Source organism: Cucurbita moschata, unplaced genomic scaffold (assembly GCF_002738365.1).
Source record: "Cucurbita moschata cultivar Rifu unplaced genomic scaffold, Cmos_1.0 Cmo_Scf00016, whole genome shotgun sequence".
In the NCBI taxonomy this organism is placed as follows: domain Eukaryota; kingdom Viridiplantae; phylum Streptophyta; class Magnoliopsida; order Cucurbitales; family Cucurbitaceae; genus Cucurbita; species Cucurbita moschata.
Genome location: NW_019268532.1, coordinates 4866911 through 4890343, shown reverse-complemented (window position 1 = coordinate 4890343; position 23433 = coordinate 4866911). Strand labels below are relative to the sequence as shown.

The 23433-nt window shown below is 36.4% G+C and overlaps 3 protein-coding genes and 1 long non-coding RNA gene across 4 annotated transcripts; 1 reads left to right on the top strand and 3 right to left on the bottom strand.

Moving 5' to 3' along the window:
* Positions 1-5131: 5131 nt before the first annotated feature.
* LOC111454659 lies at positions 5132-6328 on the bottom strand. The gene is made up of 4 exons (XM_023096150.1): positions 6080-6328; positions 5854-6017; positions 5315-5782; positions 5132-5231 (listed from the first exon to the last, which is right to left on the bottom strand). Exons 1-4 carry the CDS (start codon positions 6326-6328, stop codon positions 5132-5134), a joined length of 981 nt encoding a protein of 326 aa, XP_022951918.1.
* Positions 6329-7473: 1145 nt separating this feature from the next.
* Positions 7474-8076, bottom strand: LOC111454656 (STOREKEEPER protein-like). The gene has a single exon (XM_023096148.1). It carries the CDS (start codon positions 8074-8076, stop codon positions 7474-7476), a length of 603 nt encoding a protein of 200 aa, XP_022951916.1.
* A 379-nt stretch (positions 8077-8455) lies between these two features.
* LOC111454655 (probable transcription factor At1g66420) lies at positions 8456-9109 on the top strand. Its single transcript, XM_023096147.1, has one exon. The coding sequence runs from the start codon at positions 8456-8458 to the stop codon at positions 9107-9109; it is 654 nt and encodes a 217-aa protein (XP_022951915.1).
* Positions 9110-9897: 788 nt separating this feature from the next.
* Positions 9898-22127, bottom strand: LOC111454518. Its single transcript, XR_002712436.1, has 6 exons — positions 22116-22127; positions 21006-21007; positions 20708-20715; positions 20435-20441; positions 10730-10734; positions 9898-10220 (listed from the first exon to the last, which is right to left on the bottom strand). It is a non-coding gene; the product is annotated as an uncharacterized LOC111454518 (long non-coding RNA).
* Positions 22128-23433: the final 1306 nt, after the last annotated feature.

Here is a 23433-nt window from a genome sequence, read left to right as displayed (position 1 = left end):
AGAATGCATTAAAACATTGGAAAACACTGCCGGATTACGTGTTTCAAACATTGTGCTGGAGTTCAAAAAGATAAAATAAAACGATTACAAATTAATTAATATAAATGAATGAAATGCAAACGCCTTATCCTAACCAAGACTAGGAACTAAATATGCAACTATCCTATGCACGCGCCACAGTCTCTAATCACGATGCCACCGTCAACCGTACATGGGCGCCTTGCCTTTACCTGAAAAAAAAAACGATATGGCACACGGCCTGAGTATTGGGGCCATGCTAATGCAAACACATGCAATCATGAATAGGGACCTATCTCTAATCATAGTACTTCCCTACACACGACTCACACGTGCGAATGTGAGTCCCCAGGGCGCTCGCACACCCCCTGGACCCTCTGGTCAAGTTAAACTGTAGCGACGTCCGGAGGTCAGCGGAACCCCATAGTGTCATGCGCCTCATGAACACCCTCATCTGTGTGCTTTCGCACCTGTGCGCATTCGCGCTCATCGTAAGGTGCGCGTCCGCAACCATCATCTCTAGGGGAAGTAGCCCTATGCTTATGAACATACAAAATGCATGAGGTCCCTCTAAATCCATCATAATGTCTCTTCTGACACAACCCTCTAGTCTCATCTCTTTGTTACTCTAGGTAACGCATCTCTTTGTTGCTCTAGGTAACGCATACTCGTGGATATTTATATTACTATCATTTTCATGCTCATAGGGTTGTGTCCTACGTCGATCTAACGACATGATGCAATATGGCACTCATCATCATCTAGCATGCTCAATATGGAAAACATCGTCATATTAAGGTAAAAATCATGCAATCATCATGCTCATCATAATGCCACAACGTGCGTCAAACATATCAAGCGTCACTCAACAAAATATGTATATACTGGCACATAACATCAAGCATCATACAATTTATTTAGCCTATCCTATAGTAAGGCCACTTACTTGGTTGGCCTTGGCCGAAGTACTCCCTAAATCGCTAAACGTAAGCTCCCGTTCCGTGAAAGCTGCTCCCTACGTCCCCGGGGTTTGTTTCCTATCACACCGTCCACCACTTTCCGTTAGTATTTCATAATTAATTTACCTATAATTTAATAAATGTGAAATACGGCTCTGAAACGGCCTCGGATACCCTAATCGGGACCGAAAACAGATTCGGGAGGGTCGAAACAGTGGAAATTGGGCTGAAAATAGGTGAGCCGAGCCGAACAGCCGCTGGAGCCGCCAGAGGAGCTGCCGGAGCGTCGCCGGAGGGAGCCCGAGCCGTTTGCGCTGAGTCGAGCCGAGGGACTGCCTGTGCCACTGTGTGACACGTGGCAGTAGCAGAGAAAGCCACGTCGGGCGGCAGTGTCGGGTCGAAGCGCGGGTCGCAGCCCGGTTCGAGTCGTGGTTCGGGTCGTGGGCTGTGGAAGGCTACTGAGCCAAGACTAATCGTTGGGCCTCAGCTTACTGGGCTGGGCCGCAGGAGTTTGGTTTGCAGGCCGGCTCAATTGGACTGTGGGTCTGGTCTGGGTTGGTTCAACTGAACCGTAGCTTCTGGGCTGGTTTGAGGTTTGGGCCGCTGTAGTTGGGCTGGGCCGAAGGCAGAGGCCAAGGGAGGCACGGGCTGGCTCTCCTGGGTTCTGGGTTCGGGTTGACCCGGATCCGTGAATCTCGTCTTCCTTACCCGACCTCTGCCGATTTTCCGGCGAGCTTTCTCTCTCCTTCCCGCAGCGTTTCCGATTTCGGTCCTCTTCCTTTCCTTTCCCTCTTTGTTCGTCGTCCTTCTTTCCTTTCTAGGAGTTTTGCAGCCTAAAAGCTCCTAAAAGCCACAGATCTAAGAATCGATTAAGAAACCTAATTTTTCGACCTCGGTTACCGACGACGACGCTTACGAAATAACACAAAACGCACCCTGAGTTATTGTGCTTTCGTTAGGGATCCCTCTTATGGTGATAACAGGTCGTTTGGTGTCGGTTTGAGGGTGGTTTGAGGGCTCGTCGGAGAAACTGGACACTCGCCGACGTTTGTCCGAAATCTCTCTCTCTCTCTCTCTCGAAATTTTCTCTCTTTTCTCCCTTTGCAGCTGTTCTGAAACTTTGCAGGGTGTCGTGGGCTGAGGGTGGGCGTGCTGTGGCCGTCGTTTCGCGTGGGTTCCGCGAAACTCGGCGGTCGCCGAAAAACTCGTGGGTTTTCCGGCAACTGAGTTTTTTTTTTTTTTTTCGTTTTCTTGTTTTCCTTTATTTATTTATTATTATTATAACTATATTTTTTTTTTCTTTCTTTCTTTCCCGGGTCGTTACATATTTGTTTAGATTGCTGCCGTTAGTATCTAATTAAATCTCCAATTAGATTTAGTTTAGATTTGATTTACTTTTGATTTGTTTACTGGTTTATTACCCGATTTTCTTGCAAATTTTTTAGGTAGATTTTCTCAATATATTTTTGTATTCTATATATATACACATCATTCTTGTTCTCCATAATTCAATCAATCATTTAATCGAACTCGTAGTTTTTCGACAAGAACTTGAACCAAAACCCACAACCTCCAAACCTCAAATCCAACTTCAAAACCAAACAAATCAACCAGGAAAACACTCACTGGCCGTGGTACATCCACCCAGAGCAGATCTACGTCGTGGTTGTCACCATCGTTGGAGGAGGAAGAACCCAAAAGTTAGAATTTGAAGGAAACGAGATCCGTCTTCCCTGACGTCCATCAACCATGAAATTTCGTGGGAGAGAGGAGAAGAAGCAAGAAAGAGGAAGAGGAAGAAAAAGGATGGAAAAAGACGTCGAAAACCACCCCGCAGAGGAGAGAGAAATGTCCCCAGAAAATCACGTAGGAAGTCGGGTAAGGAAGAAGTGATCTGATGAATCCGAGTCGGATCTATCCGTGACCCGAGGCCCAAACAAATCTCGGTCCAACCCCCTCTGCAACCCACGTGCGACCCACTAACCAAACCCGAACCATGACCCGCGCCCGCGCCCGCTCTACAAACCTGAGAACTCGAGACCAAACCCACCTGCAAACCCGAGGCCCAAGTCTCCTCGGCCCAATAGCCCACCAACTCGCCTACAGCCCAGACTGCGAATCGAAGCACAGTAAACCGGCTTGTAGACGCGACCCGAACGTGACCCGAACTGGGACTCAACCCACGCTCGACCCGACGACACTATGCCACGTGGCTCTCCCTACTTCCGCCACGTTGCACCCAGCAGCGTGAGTATCCCCTCGGCTCGGCTCGAGTTGGCGACGCGTGGTGACTCCAGCAGCTTCCGGCGATGCTCCGACGGCTCCGACGGCTCCTCGGCTTATTTGGCTCGACTTCTCCAATTTTGGCCCGACTTTTACCGTTTCGACCCTCTTGAACCTATTTTTGGTCTCAATTAAGGTAAATGAGGCCGGTTTAGAGCAATATTTCACATTGTTAGTTTGATTATTAATTAAAATGTGAAATACTAACGAAAGGTGACAAACGATGCCATAGGAAGCGAACCCTGACAACTTTTGGAGCAACTCTTGAGAACCGAGAGCTTACATTAAATTAACTTTTATAATGATGCTTGATGATGTGCATAATATATATATTTCGATGAATCACTTTATGGCAATATGATGAGTATGATGATTGCATGACGTTTAACTTAATAGGATGATGTTTTCCATATTGAGCATGTTATATGATGATGAGTGTCATATTGCATCATGTCGTTGGATCGACATAGAACACAACATCATCATGGTATTTTGTAGCTCGTCGAACTCTTCTCCACATTTCTTCTTATGCGCGACAGAGCTGCCAGGGCTACCAACAAGTCTTGAGTTGTTCATTTGAGCAACTTTTTCTTATAGCGAGTCCATTCTAAAAATCAGTTCTTTGATTGGCAACCCATAAAGACAGTTACCCATTACGTCGATTCCCTCAACTTTTTCATTTATTTCTGTCACTCAGGCTTCTAGAAAGCAGACAATATCAGAGACTTCTTTAAGGAACAACATTTCCTCCTCTATCAAGGTAAGACGATCGGCTTGTGATTGGGTGTCTATTTTGTCATCGACATTGTTTCGGTCTTAATGCATCAAGAAGATAACAAAGCTCTAATACCACTTGTCATAATCGCATTTTTCTTGACAGTGGACTTTTGCAATTGAGAAGAAAGTTTTATAAAATGGGGACAAAGAGATATTTATTCTAAATATCTATAAGATCTCGTAAATGATATATTTGTTTTCAATTTCTCAAAATTAATTAAATGCTCTCGTAACAAAATTATAGTGTGCCTTATTCATGATCCAAAAATAAGAACTTGAAATGCATTTGTTAGAGCAAACTCCACAACTAAATTTTGAAGAATACTTAGATCGTAAGTACAAGTATTTTGTATTACACGCCTTATTGTCCCTCAAACCTTAAATCATTTGATTTTCAATTGAATATGGATTGTTATCTGTTTTTAATTATGAATATCTTATAACTTTTTTATTTGAGAAATGAAATTAATTGAATATAAAATTGAAAGAATAATAAGGAATTAATAAAGAGAACCTAAAATTAAATTTTAATTTCGTATTCCTTAAATTCTTTATCATTATTTTATTTGATTTTGTCCATAAATAAATCAATCACATACATTAATACCATAGCTAACCCACTCATACAATCATGCCAACACTCTACTTATGTAATCTATTATTATTATTATCCCCATTTTCATGAAATTTTCACCTTTAATTTGGTCCATTCATCTACTAATTTTAACTAAAAAAATTCCCACCTACTCAAATTTTAATTTGATTAATGGCACGAAATACTGATATAGTGGAATTGTTCGAATTGTTACAACCTCTAGTAGATGGTTTGAAATTGATGGTATAATTTTGATAAAACTTAACAAAAAGAAATTGGAAAAAAAAAAAAGAGGTTAGAATATTAAAATTTAAAATCGTATCAATTGTAATTTGAAGAATTTATGCAAATCCTCTCAACTTTATAAAATATAAAAATTGATGATTGAAGTATAATAAGAGATTAAAACAAATTACATCTCAAAATTAAAATAGCCCATCCAAACCCTAACTTTCATTTATAATATAATAATAAGAAATTAATAGAGAAAAACATAAAATCAAAGGTGGAGAGTGGAGCCACTAATCTTGTGATAGTCAAAGGAAGACAATTCACTGAGCTTTCCGAATTTGGTCTCATAGTACTGGACAAGCTCCAACCTAGGAGGAAACAAAAAACATTTGAAATTGAATATAATAAGAAAACATGAAATGAGGTTAAAAAAGTGATTTATGGAGGGTACCAATAAGCCAAGCATTGATAAGGAGCATAGGTGTCGTAAATTTGCTTCACATCTTCCCCAACTGTCTTCTTGGTACAATATTGGATTCCATGCACTTGTTTTAAGTGCCTTATGGTTTCAGTATCAATTGGGAGTTGGTGGTAAAATCCAAGGCACATGAATATATTGGCTGTCGCAAAAGGACCAAACCCTTTGATTTTAGGGAATGCATCCGGAGAGGACACTGGTTTTTCTAATGATTGGAGGTTAATTCTCCCACTCTCAACACTTTGAGCAAATTTAACCACGTAATTAGCTCTATAACCAAGGCAATGATTCTTCAACGCTTCAACTCCCATCCTACAAACCTCCCTTGCATTTGGAAAATTGCCTCTTTCATTATTCCCTTTCCTTTTCCTCTTCTTACTTTCCCTCATTTTGGCTTGTACCTCACATAGCTTCTCCGCCATTTCCAGCGTCCTTCTCCACCTGATCATGGGTTTATAATTAAGAAACACAAAATATTATCAAATCAAATTAAATCAAATAGGGCTACTTACGAGGTATTGCACATAAGGATGGACTTGACCACATCTTCGAAGAGAGATGGAGATCGAAAAATCCGACCAAATCCAATCTGTTTGGCTGTGGGGTGCAGATTTTGAAATCTTCTAATCTCATCTTCATCTTTCTCTGTAAGTCGCAACATCCGAGCCACTTGATCCTACAAAAGACAGACCCATCAAGAACGTGGAGAAAGGGATAAAGAGGAAGGTTGGAAATTACCAATATAGCCACTTCATCTTTAGGAGGGAGGGAGCGAGGAGAGTGGATTTGAAGGGTAAGTAGAGAAGAAGAAGATTGGTTGATAGAGACCAAAAGGGAAGTGTCTGAATTGGAGAGACGAAGTGGACGTTGGAGTGTCTTGGAAGAAGGAATCCATTGGTTTGGTGCCATCATAAACGCACCATGATTACACACAGCTTTCTCAAGGTTGAAATCACTCACTCCAACTCCTAATTTCAATTCAATCATTTTCATCTTTCTCTCTACCTCTTCCCACCTTCCGACCTTAATATAATTTTTTAGTTTTTGATTTTGTCCATAAATAAACCAATCACATCCATTGCTACCATAATTAACCCTTTCACACATTCATGGGAAGACTCTACTTTGGAATCTATTATTATCCCTCCATTTCATTCTTTCTTTTTAAGGGATGATTATACTTTTTTTTTAGTACTAATTCACACTCAAACTCATACCATCTCTATAGTTTTGGTCAAATTTATAATAAAATCGGGCAAGATTACAAATTCTATATATTGCTAATCCTGCATATGGGATGTTCAAACAAACTTTTTTTTCTTACATATTATTATTATTTTTAGGAATGAATTCAAATGAGTACACCTAGTAGGAGTTTGTCCAAAAAAAATTTAAATAGAGTAGATATAACGATCCTATTTTTATTCGCCTTTTGTTTTTGTATTCGTAGTCACGGTCCGAAATTTAGAACTTTAAAAATTAGGTCTTGATAGGAATTTTTTCATGTTCGATGAATTTTAATAATTAGCTTACAAAGTATTATGATATTAATTTTTTTAAAAAAATATATGAATTTAGATAAATATTTAAGGAAAAAAAAAAGAGAGTCAAAAGATTTTGATTGGAATAATAATTAAAAGTGTGATGTCCCAAGTTGGTTGGGGAGGAGAACAAATCACCATTTATAACGGTGTGGAAACTTTCCCCTAGCAGACGCGTTTTAAAGCCTTGAGCGGAAGTCCGAAATGAATTGTCCAAAGAGGACAATATCTGCTAGCGGTGGATTTGGGTCGTTACATATGGTATTAGAGCCAGACACGGACGATGTGCCAGCCTTCTCGCTGTTCCTCGAAGGGAGTAGACACGAGGCGGTGTGCCAGTAAGGATGTTGGGCTTCAAAGGGGGTGGATTTAGGGGCAGTCCTACATCGATTCACATTGATTGGAGGAAGGAAAGAGTGCCAGCGAGGACGTTGGGCCCCTCGTGGATTGTAATGGATGTGGGTGGTGGAATAATGGAGATCAGAGGATTTAATTGAGCAATCAAAACAGTAATCCCAAAATTAATAAAGTTTGCATAACAGTGATAAGAAAGAATACAAGGGTTTTGGATATTATTTTATAGAAGAAAAATCAAGGAAAGAACTTCACCAACGCCCTATTATAATGATCATACTTCAGCCTTTCCATGTTCTTGGCTAGTTTGGCTTGCTTGTACTCGAATCTGCTTCTACAAAGCTGGACCTCCCCAAATTTCCTCTTCATGCTTCTCACTCTCTCACTCTCCAACAACTCAACATCCACTCCTTCATGGAAAAGGAAGCCATCAAATTCTTCGCACATTAAATCATTGGACACCTCAAACTTCGAACATACCATACTGCCCCAAATTTTGGTGGACAGTTCAAATAGTGTTTGGAGGTGAGGAGTGTTGTGGGTATTGTGTTCAAATTTGGATGAATGCTCCATGAACTTCTTCTTTAGACGACAAATCTTATCTGAAACTTGAGATTGCTTCACACAGCTACGGAGGAGTCGAGGCTTTATGAATTCATAAAATCCACCAATGTCGGATTTGGCTTTTATTCCTTGATACTCGTAATACCCACTTAGCAAACTAATCTCATCTTCTTCACTCCATAGCTTTGGAAACTTGGCTCCACTCTCATTCTTTGTTTCTTTCATCTCTTCTTCACCATCTTCTTCATTGGGACATTCCACCTCCTCCTCTTGCATAACTCACTACCCCCACAAAAAATTAGGGCAAAAGAGAGAATTGTGCTCACTTTTGTTATTCTGCATGCATACACACACACACACACACACACATATATATACGTATAGAATTTGTTTGAATAATAGATTCCATAAGTAGAGCGTTGACATGAATTATGAATGGGTAATTAAGTTTGGATTTTTTTAATATACTTTCCTTGTTCAAATATTATCTTAAGCATGTTGTTTAAGAAAAATAAAATTTCCATATAAATATAATGAAACATAGAACGTAGTAAGTGACATAGGTATCAAATATTTGTGATCGATATCATTTGTGTATGTGGATTTGATTGGTATGCGTTTTGGTTTTGGTTGTAGTCTTCCAAAGTATTTGTTTATGGCTTCTAAACGCCATTCAAGAACGTTGAATTCTTATTCAAGTGAAGACAATTCAGATTCAGAGTACAAAATAGAAGAGGAAAGTAGCGAAGAATCAGAGGAGCAATCAAAGAGCAACAACAATAGCAGCAAAAAAAGAATAAAAAGGAGAGTATTGGAGTGGGAAGAAGAAGATGAAATCATTGTGTTGCAACAACTCTACCAATTCGGAGGAAGCAATGCTTCATATTCAAAGGCCTTCTACGAGTTCGTGAAGAAGAGATTAAACAACAACCAAGTGTCGATGCATCAACTGAGTAACAAAATCGACCGATTCAAAAAGGAATATCTGAAGAACGAGTGTCGAAAGAAAGAGAATGATTTGAAATTCTCGGAGTACCATGAATTTGAAGTGTTTATGTTGTCAAGGAGAATATGGGGAGGTAAGAGAAGCAAAAGCAATGGAGGTAGGATGAAGTATGCAAAAGGATTCTTGGAGTATCTGGAAGAAATGGATATCGATATCGATTGTTTAACGCCTTCGTGTTTGGAACATTTTAAGAAAGAGTGGGAAGTTCAGTTGCTTATGTACATTGAGCTTTTGTCTAAGAAGTCCAAGTTTGATGCTAAGCTTATGGAATTGTTGTTTACAAAGTCTTCGCACCCTAATTAATTTTTTATTTCTGGGTAGCTCTTAAGTTAGATCAAGGCGTTCTAATTCTTTTGAAATTTTTGTTATTATCATCAATGTTACATTTATTTTAAATGAATTTTACGAACTATTAAGTCCACGAATTTCTTCTACTTGTACTCATTCGAGTTTATGGGTAAGAAAAATATTAATATAGAATTTGCTTTGGCAGTTACAAATTTGACATTAATTCCTGATATTAATAATAATAATAAAGAAAAGAATTATAATTTTATTCCTTAAAAAGAAAGAATGAAATGAAGGTATAATAAAAGAATCCATAAATAGAGCATTGGCATGAATGTATGAATGGGTTAATTATGGTAGCAATGGATGTGATTGGTTTATTTATGGACAAAATCAAATAATAATAAAGAATTTAAGGAATACGAAATTAAAATTTGATGTTATGTTTTCTCTATTAATTCCTTATTATTCTTTCAATTTTATATTCAATTAATTTCACTTCTCAAATAAAAAAAGTAATAAGATATTGGAGATAACCATCTATATTTAATTTAATGGCATGTAAATACAAACTATTTATATTATAAAGTTCAGATACGATCAAAGTTTTTTTTTTTTTTTTTTTTTTTTTTTTTTTTTTTTTTTTTTTGTAGTTTAACCTAAGAAAATTACACGGTAAGGCCACTTACATGCCTGATAGAATATACGTACATTCCAATTAACACAACACGTGTGTGTGGAAAAATAAGCAAATAGTTGGCAACTAATTTCAAGAAAATCATGACGCTGAACGGCTTATGTACTTTTTTTTTTTTTTTTTTTTTACACAAATGTCACATTTCAATGAGTAATATTGCCATACAGAAACTATAAAATCTTGTTTTATCATTGTGAAATTAACTGTTGAATTTCTAGAAACTAACAAGTTAATAGTACACTGAACAAGATTCCAGAAAAGCATTCCAAACTGGTATACGAGTCTACAGGCATAAGAAAACAAGATGAGAAGTTTCAGACGTAATGTCTTCTGTTAACATGGTTCAGAAAGACTCACCAGAAAAAGAGGATATCCAGCAAGTAATGATCGTGGAAGTGCTGAAGTGAAATACCAATGCACAGGGTGGGTCTGGGGTCAAAAGTTATTAAGGAAGCACACTGGTCAATCTATCTCAGAGAACTTGATGGTAGGCATTGTTCACATCATTATTTACACGCAAGTAAAGCATCTTCCCAAGAAAAAAAAGAAAAAAAAAACCCAANAAATTTTTTTTTTTTTTTTTTTTTTTTTTTTTTTTTTTTTTTTTAGCTCATTCAAAGGTTGAAACATACCAAGAAAAATGAAACTGTGCCAACAGCCCAACCCATTGGAAACAGGAAACCGTCTCTGCTAGCTGTCGTCATCCATACATGTGCGTCTTGCCTCTACTGAAAAATGATGTGACAAACAGCCTAAGTATTTCGAAGAATTCAGTAAATGAGCCCACTATAGGGGGTCATGCAAATCCAAACATATGCAATCATGTTCTTGGGACCTATGTCTATCTCATTGGCTTCCAGTTCAGAATACTATGGATGTATAGTACTACCCTACACACAACCCACATGTGTGAATGTGGATCCCTAGGCGACTCGTACACCCCCTGGACCCTCTCTTGTCAAGCTAGCTATATGTAGCGACGTTCGAAGGTCAGCGAAACTCCTGGTGTCATGCTCCCCATGATCATCCTGCTCATCATACTGTGCACATCTGTACTCATTATCTCTCGGGGAAGTAGTCCTATGCTTATGCACATACAATATGCATGAGATCCCTTTAATTCCTATCTTAACATCTGTTCTGATGAACCCTCTAATCTCATCTCTTTATTATATTAAGTAACACATGTTCGTTGGATATTTATATTAATATTATTTTCATGCTCTTAAGTTTGTATCCTATATCAGTCTATCAACATGATGCAATATGGCACTCATCATCATATTACATGCTTAATATAGAAAACATCAACATATTAAGTCAAATGTCATGCAATCATCATACTCATCATATCTGTAACAACCGGGAAAAACAAAATAAAATAGTAATAATCATAATAATAATAATAATAAATAAATAAATAAATAACTAATAAAAAAATATATATATTAAAAAAAAAAAACATTTGTGAACGGATCCCTCCTCCCTTCAATCTCTCACCACTTCTTCCCTAAAAATAAATTTAGGAATAAATCAAGAATTCTTTTCTGGGAAGATTTACCCAGAATTTCTTCATTCCTACCAAAACAAATAGAAAAAAAAAACAAAAGGTTTTAGCAGATTTTGTTGGGCCAAGAAGATGCATCATTTGAAGAGGCCAGTAGTCGTATGTTAAATCTTCCTCTTGTTTTATTAAGTAATATTAATTTGGTTACAATTATTTAGGTTTGAATTAGAGATTAAATGAAAAGAATTTTGTATGAGTTTTAGGAAATCACGACCAATTATATTTTAGATCTCCTGAACTGTTCAGATCTTCTGAATTGTTGCAATGATTCAAGCTGTCAATAATTTTATATGAATTATAGAAAAAGAACCTAACCAAATGAATCGATTGAATTAAAAGCTAAGAATATAATTGTTAACTAAATCAGAAGGAAGACAAAGGAAAGAAGAGATGGAAATCCAGAATACTGTTAACACGGAAAAGAGAAAAAAAAAATTGGAAGGAAGAATAGATTAACAAAATTGGCCAATAATATCTCCAAAATAATTACAGTGGAAGATGGAAGATTGAGAAAAGATTTTGTTGAAAATAATTTTAAAAGAAATAAAACAGGAAACCTAAGAGAGCAAGGAACTCCATCAATTTCGTCTAACAGAAAATATCAGAATTTAAGAATGACCAATGTAAATTAGGGAAATAATTTTATAGAGTTCAAACTTGAAACTGATGTCATGGGCTCACATAGGTTAACTTGGAGTTCAATGGACTTTCATCAAGGATAACGATGGAATCGAACTTTCGTTAAGGATATATTCGTGACAACGACTTAAGCTAACCAGGTAAGTGACCTTACTATCGGCATGGTTATATTTGATGTTGACACGTACCTTGTGGTTCTGTACGTGTCATATATATTGATATGTGTGAATTGTCTGCGGATCGATATGCTTCCTATATGTTATGTTATGTTATAATATGTGGTTTGTATGATAATAATTATGGTACGATGTGCTCAAGGATATGTTTGAGATAGGATACGAGAAGGATGCACAAAACAAAATGTAACGATAGGAGTAAGATACGTCCACGAAACGTTAGGTTAGGTTACATATCGGAGTGCTATGGATACGAGAGATTGATGCAAGAATACGGTTAGGTTATGGGTAGAAAGGGATAGGTTTGTGATAGATTGATAGAACGATGGCGTTAGGATACGTTCTGGTGATGATATGACTAAGGTACGTCACGTAATGATATGTCTGTGATAGGTATAAGAACGTTAAGGCTATGGTAAGTTAGAGAACGATATGACTATGAAGTATTTACGTTATGACTTGGTTATGATATGATCCATTGTATGCTAGATTATTGTGCTTAAGTACGAAATCATGTGAACGTGAATGTATGTTATTTATGCTGCTTAGTTGATGTGATATGAATGCATGTGACGATGTGTGGCCCTTGTACGATTATGGCTTGTTGTATGGGTATTGAAATGTAACTGAATGAATTGTATGACATGAAATACGGTAAATTGCATGATACATAACCCCGCTAGGAATATGTATGATATGTAACGAAATGAGAATGAGAATGACATGTAAGCATGAAAACGTGGCGCGGGGTTATGCTCATTAAATGATGACTGTAGGACTAGTGGGACCTCATGCATATTGGGTGTTCATGCATTTGGGGGATACCCCTATCCCATCACGAGGGTACGGACGCGTGCATCCAAATGGCAGGACAACGACCGTTATGCTCGCATAGCGCTGCCGTGACGGTTTTAGTTTTAACGGGTCTCGGTGGGCCCCCAGAGCATGCCCACCGGCTAGGGACAGTGGCCCAGCGGTGTGCAAACTAGCTGGTGAGCCCATACTCGCACGTATGGGCTGCGTGTAGAGTATATGGTACACGTCCACGATTACCTGTTAGGGTTACACCGTTGGGAAAACGAAACGAAACGAAACGAAACGAAAAAGAAACGGAACGAAACGAAACGAAACGAAAGATAGGTCCCATCATTTCATTGCATGTGATTGTTGCATTTAACCCCAATAGTGGGGTCACTTACTGAGTATTTCTTTAAATACTCAGGCCATGTGCTACTACATTTTTCAGGTTAAGGCAAGGCATTCCTGTACGGCTGACGACGACATCGCAACTCGAGATCATGGCACATTCATAGGCTAGTGGTATTTGTTTTCCTAGACTTAGGATAGAATAGGATGTTTTAAACTTAAACGTTTATTTATTTTATTTCGAGTCTTTTGTTGTGTCGTTTTAAAGATGTTTTCGAAACACGTAAGTCCATGGCTGTGTTTTTAAGTTAAAGGTTATGTTTTATGGAATTTAAATGAAGTCTTCTGCATTCAATGTTTATGGTATGTATATAGTAGCGACCTTAAATTAAGTGAAAAATTTCGAGTCATTATAATATCGCCATAAATTGCATTAAGCATATCAAGTACGTCATAAATCGAAATATATATATATTACACACATCATCATGCATCATAACTCATCATCATCATAACTCATACATCATATGTACTAGTATATGACATTATACAAGTATTTTTATACTCACTCCTTTTCTCTTTATTTTTCTGGTATTCACAGGTTGTTCATGGAGGTAGAGGAGTGTTCGAAAACTGTGCGGTTACAGAAGGGGTCGTTCTAGAGCATTAGTTCATTTTTACATTTTGGAGTCTTGTTGACTTGTATTTCAAACTCGTTTCCCATTTTTTTAATATTTTCAACGTTGGGTTTAATTTTGTATTTAATTTTAGTATTGTTGGCCTTCTATTCTAATTTAAATTTATCAAATTTTTTATGTTTTATTTTATTTATATATCTTTTCTATCTCCCCCCATTTAATTATCCTCTTTTACTTTTAAATGTAATGAATTGACCCCACATTCAATATAAGAGCTACATAATTATTTTATTTTCTAATTATGCCTCTTATCTTTTTGAATTTAGGATTATAGGATTATGAAGTAGGGTAAATTTAGTTATCAGATGGGCGTCAATTCATTCATGTAGTTCTTATAACTCAAGTGTCACGTGTCGACAAACTCTTACCTTACTTTGTCCTTGAACCATCGTACTATGAGATGTTTCATTTTGATACCATATATAATGCCTCGAGACAAAGATTTAAAATTCAAATTTAACTCTTGATGACTTTATTCCCGACAATTTTAGGTGAAGAAAGTGATGGTTTAAAGAACCCTCAACAAAGAGGTTTTGATTAGTTGATTGGTGAGAATTTAAAAGGAGATTAGTAATATTGTTTTGGGGGTTTTCTTCATTGAGAAATAGGCTACCTAATTGTTGTCTCAATTTGTGAGAAGAGCCAGCCTAAGTCGTGGTTGGAGTTCTCCCAAGGTGAGGTGAGTTTTTAAGATTTTGTTTTTTAGGTCGATTAAGTTCATTTTTCTATGTTTTTGAGCTGATTACAACTCTATTAATATTAAATATGACTTTATGGCATAATTGAGATATCTTGGAGAATTTTAAAAGAAAAAAACCCTAGTTTCAGCAAAGTAAGTACCTAACTAGATTTCCTATTTGAGCTTTGTCTTTGTAGGAAACACATGATTAAGATAAGTAAGTAGCTAACTAGATTTCCTATTTGCCAGTTACGGGCAAAGTTCGAGGTAGAAGCTCTCAACAAATCTACTAAAATCTTATTCAACAGTTTAGTCGATTCATTAGTTTAAGGGTGAAATGCTCTGATGAACCTATACTGAGTACCCAGTGCCCTTTATAAATTCTTCCGAAATTTTGAGGTGAAACGGATATCTCAATCTGACACTATTGATACGAGCATGTCATACAGCCTCATTATCTCCTCTAGATATAATCGATCCCACTTATTCACTAAGTACGTCATCTTACTAGGTATAAAGTGCGTTGACTTAGTTAGTCTATCAATAATAACCCAAATTACTGTGAAGCCCTTCCTCGTCGTAGGTAATTATGAAATGAAGTCCATCGCCACATCTTCCCACTTCCATTGTGGAGTACTCTGGGGTTGCAATAATCCCGAGGACTTCTGTCTTAGCACCTTTACCTGCTTACGGGTCAGACACTTGGTCACATACTTTCCCACATCCCTCTTCATATTGGGCCACCAGTAGCATGTTTTCAGATCTTGGTTGTAACGCCCCGTTAGGTTTAATATATATATATATATATAACAAAATAAAGAAGAAAAAAACTGATCACCCCTCCTCTAATCTCTCCCCCTCCCCTAAAAAGACCTCCCTCATTCAGTATTAATAATTCAGCAAACAAAACAGAAACACAAGGAAAATATTTTTGGGAGGAAGCATACCATGGAGAGATGGTTAGAAAATAGTGATGGAGAGATGGTTAGACAATAATGGAGAGATGTGGGTAGACAAAGAGATGTCATTTGAAAAGGTTAGTAGTCAGATTTACGTTCTCCTTTTTAGATATTAACAATTATTTAGATCTGAATTAGAAATTTAGAAATTATCTTTATTGGAATGATCTGAATTAGAAATTATCTTTATTGGAATGATCTGAATTAGAAATTATCTATCTTAGCCCAAGTCTATTAAAATTGGTCAGAAAAAAAAAAAAATAGATAGATAAGAAAGAGAGGAAGATAGGGAGAACTAAGATCTAGAAAACCTATTCAAATAAAAAAAAAAAAAAAAAATTGGAAAACAGGATGAAAAGATGAAGAAAAAAAAGAAAAAAAATACCAAATTTGGAAAACATAATCAAAAGAAAGAAAAAAAAAGAGAATATTAGATTTGTAAATAGTAAAACCAAAGAAAATATAGGAATAAAATTAAACCATAAACCCAATTAACCATTTAGAGAATTAATCGATTTAGATACAAGAGTTAGATACATGGAAAGAGAAGAGGATTAGATTTGGAAATAGTACCAAAAAAAATATAGGAATAGAATTAGAATGCTGAACAGAATTAAATGATTTAATATATGATTTAGAGAATTAAATGATTGAGATAGGGGAGTAGAATTAAATTCGTTAGAAGAAACCGTTTAAAAGAATTATATAATAAAACTCTTTTTTTAAAAGAATTATATAATAAAACTCTTTTTTTTTAAAAAAAGAATTAGATTTAAATGACTTAAAATTTATATAGGGAAGTAGAATTGAACTACTTACCCGAATTAGAGTTAAAAAGAAAAAAAAAAGAAAAAAAAAATAGAACCCTTTGAAGATGGCAAATACTATTTAGATGTCAAGATGGTAAGTACGGTAAACAAAATTAAAATATAACATAAAAGAGAAATAAAGTGAAAGAAGAAAGATATGAGAAATTATTATATCTGTATCTATAGGATATAACATTAAAGGTTGAATTATACATCAGCTTGAAATATTAATAATATTGACATATCTTTAATTTAAGTTTTAAGTTTTATTATTCTAAAATATTAATAATATTGACGTATTTTTAATTTAAGTTTTAAGTTTTATTATCCTATATAATTTAGAAACAATGAAAACATGGAATTTGATTTTTATTGAGGTCGTTTATAGCCGTATTTTACACGGTTAGTTGGATTATTAATTAAAATGTGAAATACTAACAAAAGGTGACGAACGATGTGATAGGAAGCAAACCTTGGCAACATTTGGTATAGTTTTTGAGGAACGGAAGCTTACGTTAAATAAATTAAGGAGTACTCCGGCTAAGGGCAAACAGGTAAGTGACCTTACTATATGATAGTCTAAAGATTGTTTGAATTATGATGATGTGTAAGTATGACGTTGTGTTGTGATGTCTGTTAAATGTACGCTATTTATGTTTCGATGCATGACGTACATGTTATATTTGATGCACTTAATGTCTTCTATGATGAGTATGATATATGCATGATGATGTTATTAACATGATGATGTTTTCCATGTTGAACATGCCTTATGATGTTGTTTGCCATATTGCATCATGTCGTTAGATCGACATAGGACACAACCCTAAGAGTATGAAAATGATATTAATGTAAATATCCATGAGTACGGGTTACATAGTAGAACCAAGAGATGAGACTAGAGGGTTGTGTCAGAAGAGATGTATAATTGGACTTAGAGGGACCTCATGCATATTGTATGTTCATAAGCATAGGGCTACTTCCCTTAGAGATGATGTGTGCGAACGCGCACCGTATGATGAGCGCGAATGCGCACAGGTGCGAATACACACAAATGAGGGTGTTCATGAGGTGCATGACACTATGGGGTTCCGCTGACCTCCGGACGTCGCTACAGATTAGCTTGACCAGAGGGTCTAGGGGGTGTGCGAGCGCCCTAAGGATTCACACTCGCAAGTGTGAGTCGTGTGTAGGGGAGTACTGCACATCCAATTTGTCTGAGACTGGAGGCCACCCTTAAGATGATTAGAGATAGGTTCCTAATTCATGATTGCATGTGTTTGCATTAGCACGACCCCTATAGTGGGGTCACTTACTAAGTATTTTTTCGGGTCGTGTGCCATATTGTTTTTCAGGTAAAGACAAGGCTCCCATGTACGGTTGACGGTGGCATCGTGATTAGAGACTGTGGCGCGTGCATAGGATAGTTGCATATTTAAAATTCCTGGACTTTGTTAGGATAGGGTGCTTGCATTTCATTTATTTAAATTATTTAACTTGTCATTGTTTTTATCTTATTTGAACTCCAGTATGATGTATGAAACACGTAAGTCCGGCGGTGTTTTCTAATGTTTTAACGTATTCTGAAGGTTTAAATTTTTCCGTTAATAAAGATGAGCATTTCTTAGAGTTATATTCTACATTAGAGATGAGCATGAGACGTTAGTGACGACTCTAGATATGTGGAAATTTAGGGTCGTTACATTGGTGCTATCGGGATGTACCATAAATGGTGAGTGATGAGCCTCTATCACAACTCCTTCAGTTCATCGTTGTCTGAGACACATGGTATCGTTCCATACGAGGCCATCATCTGAGGTTAGCAAAAATTCTCCTGTCTTTGCATATCTCAATTGTTCATAAACCTCTCCGAGGTAGTGATCCTCCTTTTGTGCAACTATGATACAATCCTTCAAGGTGGGTTAGATGGTCAATTGGGCTAATCTTGTCATTGCCCCCTTGACCATCACAGCAATTCTAGCCCTCTCCATATCAGCTTGGATCTCAGTTTGCCTCGTTAATAGCACATGTGTGAGCCTTCTTCCTACTTAATGCGTCGACGGCTACATTAATCTTATCAGGATGGTCTTGAATGTCCACATCATAGTCTTTAACTAACTCTAACCATCTCCTTTATCTCATATTGAGCTATTTCTATGTGAATAAATACCTGAGGCTCTTATGGTCTGTGTAGATTTGGATCATTTCTCTATACAAGTAGTGCTTCCAAATCTTCAGGACGAAAACTCAGCGACTAATTCCAAGTCATTTGTTGGGTAATTCTTCTCATATTCTTTTAGTTGGCGGCAAGCATAAGCGATCCTCCCGTTTTGCATCAGCACGCAACCTAGTCCTTTTATTGATGCACCGCTATAGACTACAAAGTTTCCAGTGGCGTTAGGCACAATAAGCACGGGTGACGTCACTAGCCTCTCATTTAACTTTAAGAACCTCCTTTCACAAGCACGATCCCATATGAATGACTGTCCTTTTTGGGTTAGCATGGTCAGGATTGCTGTGATCTTAGCAAAATCTTGTATGAAGCGACAATAATAGCCTACTATCCCCAGAAAACTACGTACCTCGATCACAGTAGTCGGACAAGGCCATTTCATCATTACCTCAACTTTGGCTAGATCCATCTCTATACCTTCCTTTGACACCACATAGCCTAAGAAGGCAACTTCCTGAAGCTAGAACTCACATTTTGAGAATTTTGCTAATACAACAAATGTATCAACAAAATTCTTGAATATCCTGCTCATCAAGTCCATGAATATAGGGGGGGCATTTGTTAGTCCAAAGGACACTATTGTAAACTCGTAATATCTATAGCAAGTCCTAAAAGCCGTCTTGGGTATGTCTTCTTCCCTGATTCTCAACTGGTGGTACCCTAAGTGTAAGTCAATCTTTGAAAGCACCATTGCCCTTGCAGTTGGTCAAATAGATCGTCTATTAGCGGCAACGGATACTTATTCTTCACAGTGACTCTATTCAGTTCCTTGTAGTCTATGCATAGGCACATAGACCCATCCTTTTTATTCACAAACAACACTAGGCCCCCTAGGGTGATACGCTCGGTCGTATGAAGCCTTGTTTCAACAATTCTTGCAACTGCTCCTTGAGTTTCTTAAGTTATGCAGGGGCTATCCTATAATGAGCTTTAAAGATTGGCTTGTCTCAGGCTCTAGCTCGATGCTAAAATCGACCTCCCTTCTAGGTTGTAGTCCTGACAACTTTTCAAGAAAAACATTTAAGAATTCGTTCACAATTGGGATTGTGGAGATGTCTCCATTCGTGTATCGAACATTTGCCACACTAGCTAACAATCTCCATGCTCCTTGGTTTAGTCTCTCTGCCTTCACCGCATATATTATCTTAGGTACACTTTGATAGTGTTATTATAACACATGCGGAAGTAATTTGGATCTTAGGCACTCTAAGTACATCAATTGTAGTAAATTAACTAGCATGTTCATAAGTATTAAAACTCAAGGAGTTTGAGTACTAACCTTTTGTAGTTCAAGTTTCTTTTTCCTCACGAACCGATTTTGAATCACCACTAGTGTCTTCTCTACTAGTCTCCAACCTTAGAATGGGATTGTGGAATTTGGTGAGTGACTAAGTTTGGAAGGCATGGAGTATATGTGAAAGAGAATTTGTGAGGGACTTTCTCAAGCTTTTTTCAAGAATGAATTTCCATGTAACTTGATAACTCTATTTATAGAATCATATTTGCATGTTCGTGCAAATTTGAGATTACGACACTCAAAATTCCACCTAAATTGGTGGGATTTATTTGACAAACATGCATGTTTGGTTAAACCAAATTTTGACACTCAAAATTCCACTCAAATTTGTGGGAGTATGTGGCAAACATGCAAGTTTGGTTAAACATGTGGACACTCAATATCCCACTAACTCAATCCCACTAACTCAAACATGTATTTTTCCATTAAGTGAAGTCAACATTTTGACTTTATTTTAATTCAATAATTAATTTCAAATCAAGATAATATTAAATGATTAATTAAACAATTTAATTAATATTTAGCATTAAATCAAATGTCAATCCCAATCAAATTCGGTACATATTGATTATGAATCCCTATTCATAACTAAAATATTTAAATCTTATTTAAATATCTCAAATTCTCTGATTTTGTTTAATTCATAATTAAAACAAAATGCAATTAAATATATCGTATATATTTAGCGTATATTCCCTAATTTGAATTCGAACACTTCGAACTCATTCGTCACGCTGTTCTAAGGTTTAGTCCGATATGAGCTAGCAGGGGGACCTAATGGACCTACAGATCATGGACTCCAATAATCCGAGATTAACTCGCTAGACTCATTAACCTTGTTAACCAACATTCGTTAATTACTAGGACACTCCATTATAGCCTAGTAGTTGCACTCCCCTCACTATAGATATATTTCTGTCCATTTGATATAACCATGATTAGTAAGTCGATCCTTCACAGGTTGTTCGTAACTAGAGTTTGGTCAATTTACCGTTTGACCCCTAAAGTTACTTCTTGTTCCTTAAGTCCCATTGATCCTCTAATGAATAATTGGTTTGTGGTCCAACCACCAAACCGAATCCCTCTCAGGCCAAGGAGAGGGTGGGGCCCTTTGTTCAAGACTTGGAGTTAGTACTTAAGGGAACAACCTCTGTACTATCCCTAAAAACGTGTAGGAGTGAGTTCCATCTTACACCCTATGTCCCCAGCTATTCGCTCAGTCTTACCCTTGAAATGGGAGGCTTATTGAGTCGGCGAACTTGGGCCACTCTCACCCATGCAAATCTAAGGATAACTTCGAATAAACAGGAGTTCATAGTTAGCTCAGGATTAAGATCGAGTTACCTAGGTCATCGAATGAAAAAATCAGTCTCAACAGTAAACGACATTATAAAGCGAGAGTGGTTTTCTTCATGGTCAGATCTTATGCAATACTCATTGCATAGGACACCCCCATTCACATGTCTCCACATTTACAATTTAGTGATCACATTGTTTATATCATATACAAAAGTGGGCCGCATCCAAAGTGTCCCCAGAATAAAGTACTCAGCCTTATCCCTGTATTATAGATCATTTTGACTATATACTTGAACTTGATTCACTCTTATGTCTCTACATATAGTTCAAGTAATCATACTATAGCCAGAGTGTTCTTAGTTTATTGGATTTAGATTAATGATCGTAAATGTATGGACCCAAAAAAAAAATAAATAATTAAATCATTAAAAAATTAAAATAGCATTTTCCCTCTACTACTCTCCTAACCCTCCTCCTTCTCCCAAGTATCTCTCCTCAACCAACTCATCCGTCAAAATCCCAAATCATGGGTGGTTCATACAATGAAAAAAAAAAGAAAAAAAATACCAACAACGAACGAGAGGAGCTCGAGATTTAATTATTGGAGAGAGATCTTGCTTTGTTATCACGGTAAGTTTATATTTCATATCTCTTTTTCATTTATCCTATCAAAATCAGATTTCCTTTTCCGGTCTAATTATTCAGAATCAGATCTCCTTCCCTGTACCTGTCCATTTATTTTGATTTTGGTTATGAGGTTATAGAAAATTAATTATGAGGCTAATATCAGGCTAATATCTGTAATAGAATAAAAAAAAATACAGAACAGAGAGAAAAATGGGAGATAAGAAGTAAATACAGAATAGATAGGAAAGAAAAGATTGGATTTAAAAAAAAATTAACAAGTAAAAAAAGAGAAAGGAAAGATCCAGGAAGAAGAATCTATCTGTGATATCTGTATAACAGAAGAAAAAAAAGGGAAAACAAGAGAAAGGAAAGATTTGGAAAGAAGAATACAGGGAGAAGACTAAAGATCTGAGAAGAAGAATCTATCTGTGATATTTGTGAATTTGAATGATAACCGAAGAAAAAAAAAAGAGAAAATAAGAGAAAGGAAAGATTTGGAAAGAAGAATACAGGGAGAAGGCGAGAGAGAGAAAGGCTAGAATATTGTTAACAAAATTAAAAAAAAAAAAAAAGAATATATATATACACATATAAAGATAAGAGGCCAACTACGGTAAACAAAATCAAATAGGAGGCCAAATACCCCAAACAAAATCAAAAGGAAAGAAAGACAAGAAGAAATGTAGAGAAAAGAAAAAAAAAAAATAAATAAAGAGGGGAGGACAGAACTAAAAGAGAAAGTACAGAGAAGACATACCGAAGAAAAAAAATAATAAAGAGAGCCAGACAGAAATAAAAGAGAAAATACAGAGAAGCCAGAATACAAAATGAAAAGAAAAAAAAAAATACAGAAAAAGAGAAAAATAAAAGGGAAGAGTTGGGAGTAAGAATCGATACCCAATAATATGATTAATAAAACTCGATTAAAAATTGGTCAAGAATATGTCTTGAACAAAAATTGAGAGAAAAAGCAAAGTATAGGAAGAATATCAGAAGACAATAAAGTAGTAACTTGAAATAAAAAAATAGAAAATGAAATCTTAATATAAATAGAATATATATATAATATGTATATATATTTAGATGTATATTATAACGTTCCAAGACTTTATCCATGCAAAGCCTTTAATGCTCCCATGAAGTTTAGCACATGAACAATTGTAAGAGTTAGAGAATTGAACATGAAATTAATGCCATGGATTCATATAGGTTGGCTTGGATACAAACGGAAAAATCGAACTTTCATTAAGGATAAATTGGTGAACCCGTATAAGCTAACCAGGTAAGTGGTCTTACTATAGGATAGACTAAAAATTGTATGAGTTACGATGATGTATGAACTATGTCGTACGATGCAGTATATGAGTTATGATGATGTATGAGTTATGATGATGTGTGAGTTACGATATCTTGATGATGTGCTCAATATATATATATTTTGATGAATGTCGTACTTGATATGTTTGATGCACTTTGTGGCAATATGATGAGTATGATGATTGCGTGACGTTTA

What these genes read in the sequence shown, in the direction of transcription:
- LOC111454659 (XM_023096150.1), bottom strand. Translation starts at nt 6,328, where the DNA reads ATGATTGAATTGAAATTAGGAGTTGGAGTGAGTGATTTCAACCTTGAG. An exon ending in AAGATGAAGTGGCTATATTG is followed by an intron (nt 6,018 to 6,079) that starts GTAATTTCCAAC and finishes TGTCTTTTGTAG; the next exon opens with GATCAAGTGGCTCGGATGTT. An exon ending in ATCCTTATGTGCAATACCTC is followed by an intron (nt 5,783 to 5,853) that starts GTAAGTAGCCCT and finishes ACCCATGATCAG; the next exon opens with GTGGAGAAGGACGCTGGAAA.
- LOC111454655 (XM_023096147.1), top strand. Translation starts at nt 8,456, where the DNA reads ATGGCTTCTAAACGCCATTCAAGAACGTTGAATTCTTATTCAAGTGAA.
- LOC111454656 (XM_023096148.1), bottom strand. Translation starts at nt 8,076, where the DNA reads ATGCAAGAGGAGGAGGTGGAATGTCCCAATGAAGAAGATGGTGAAGAA.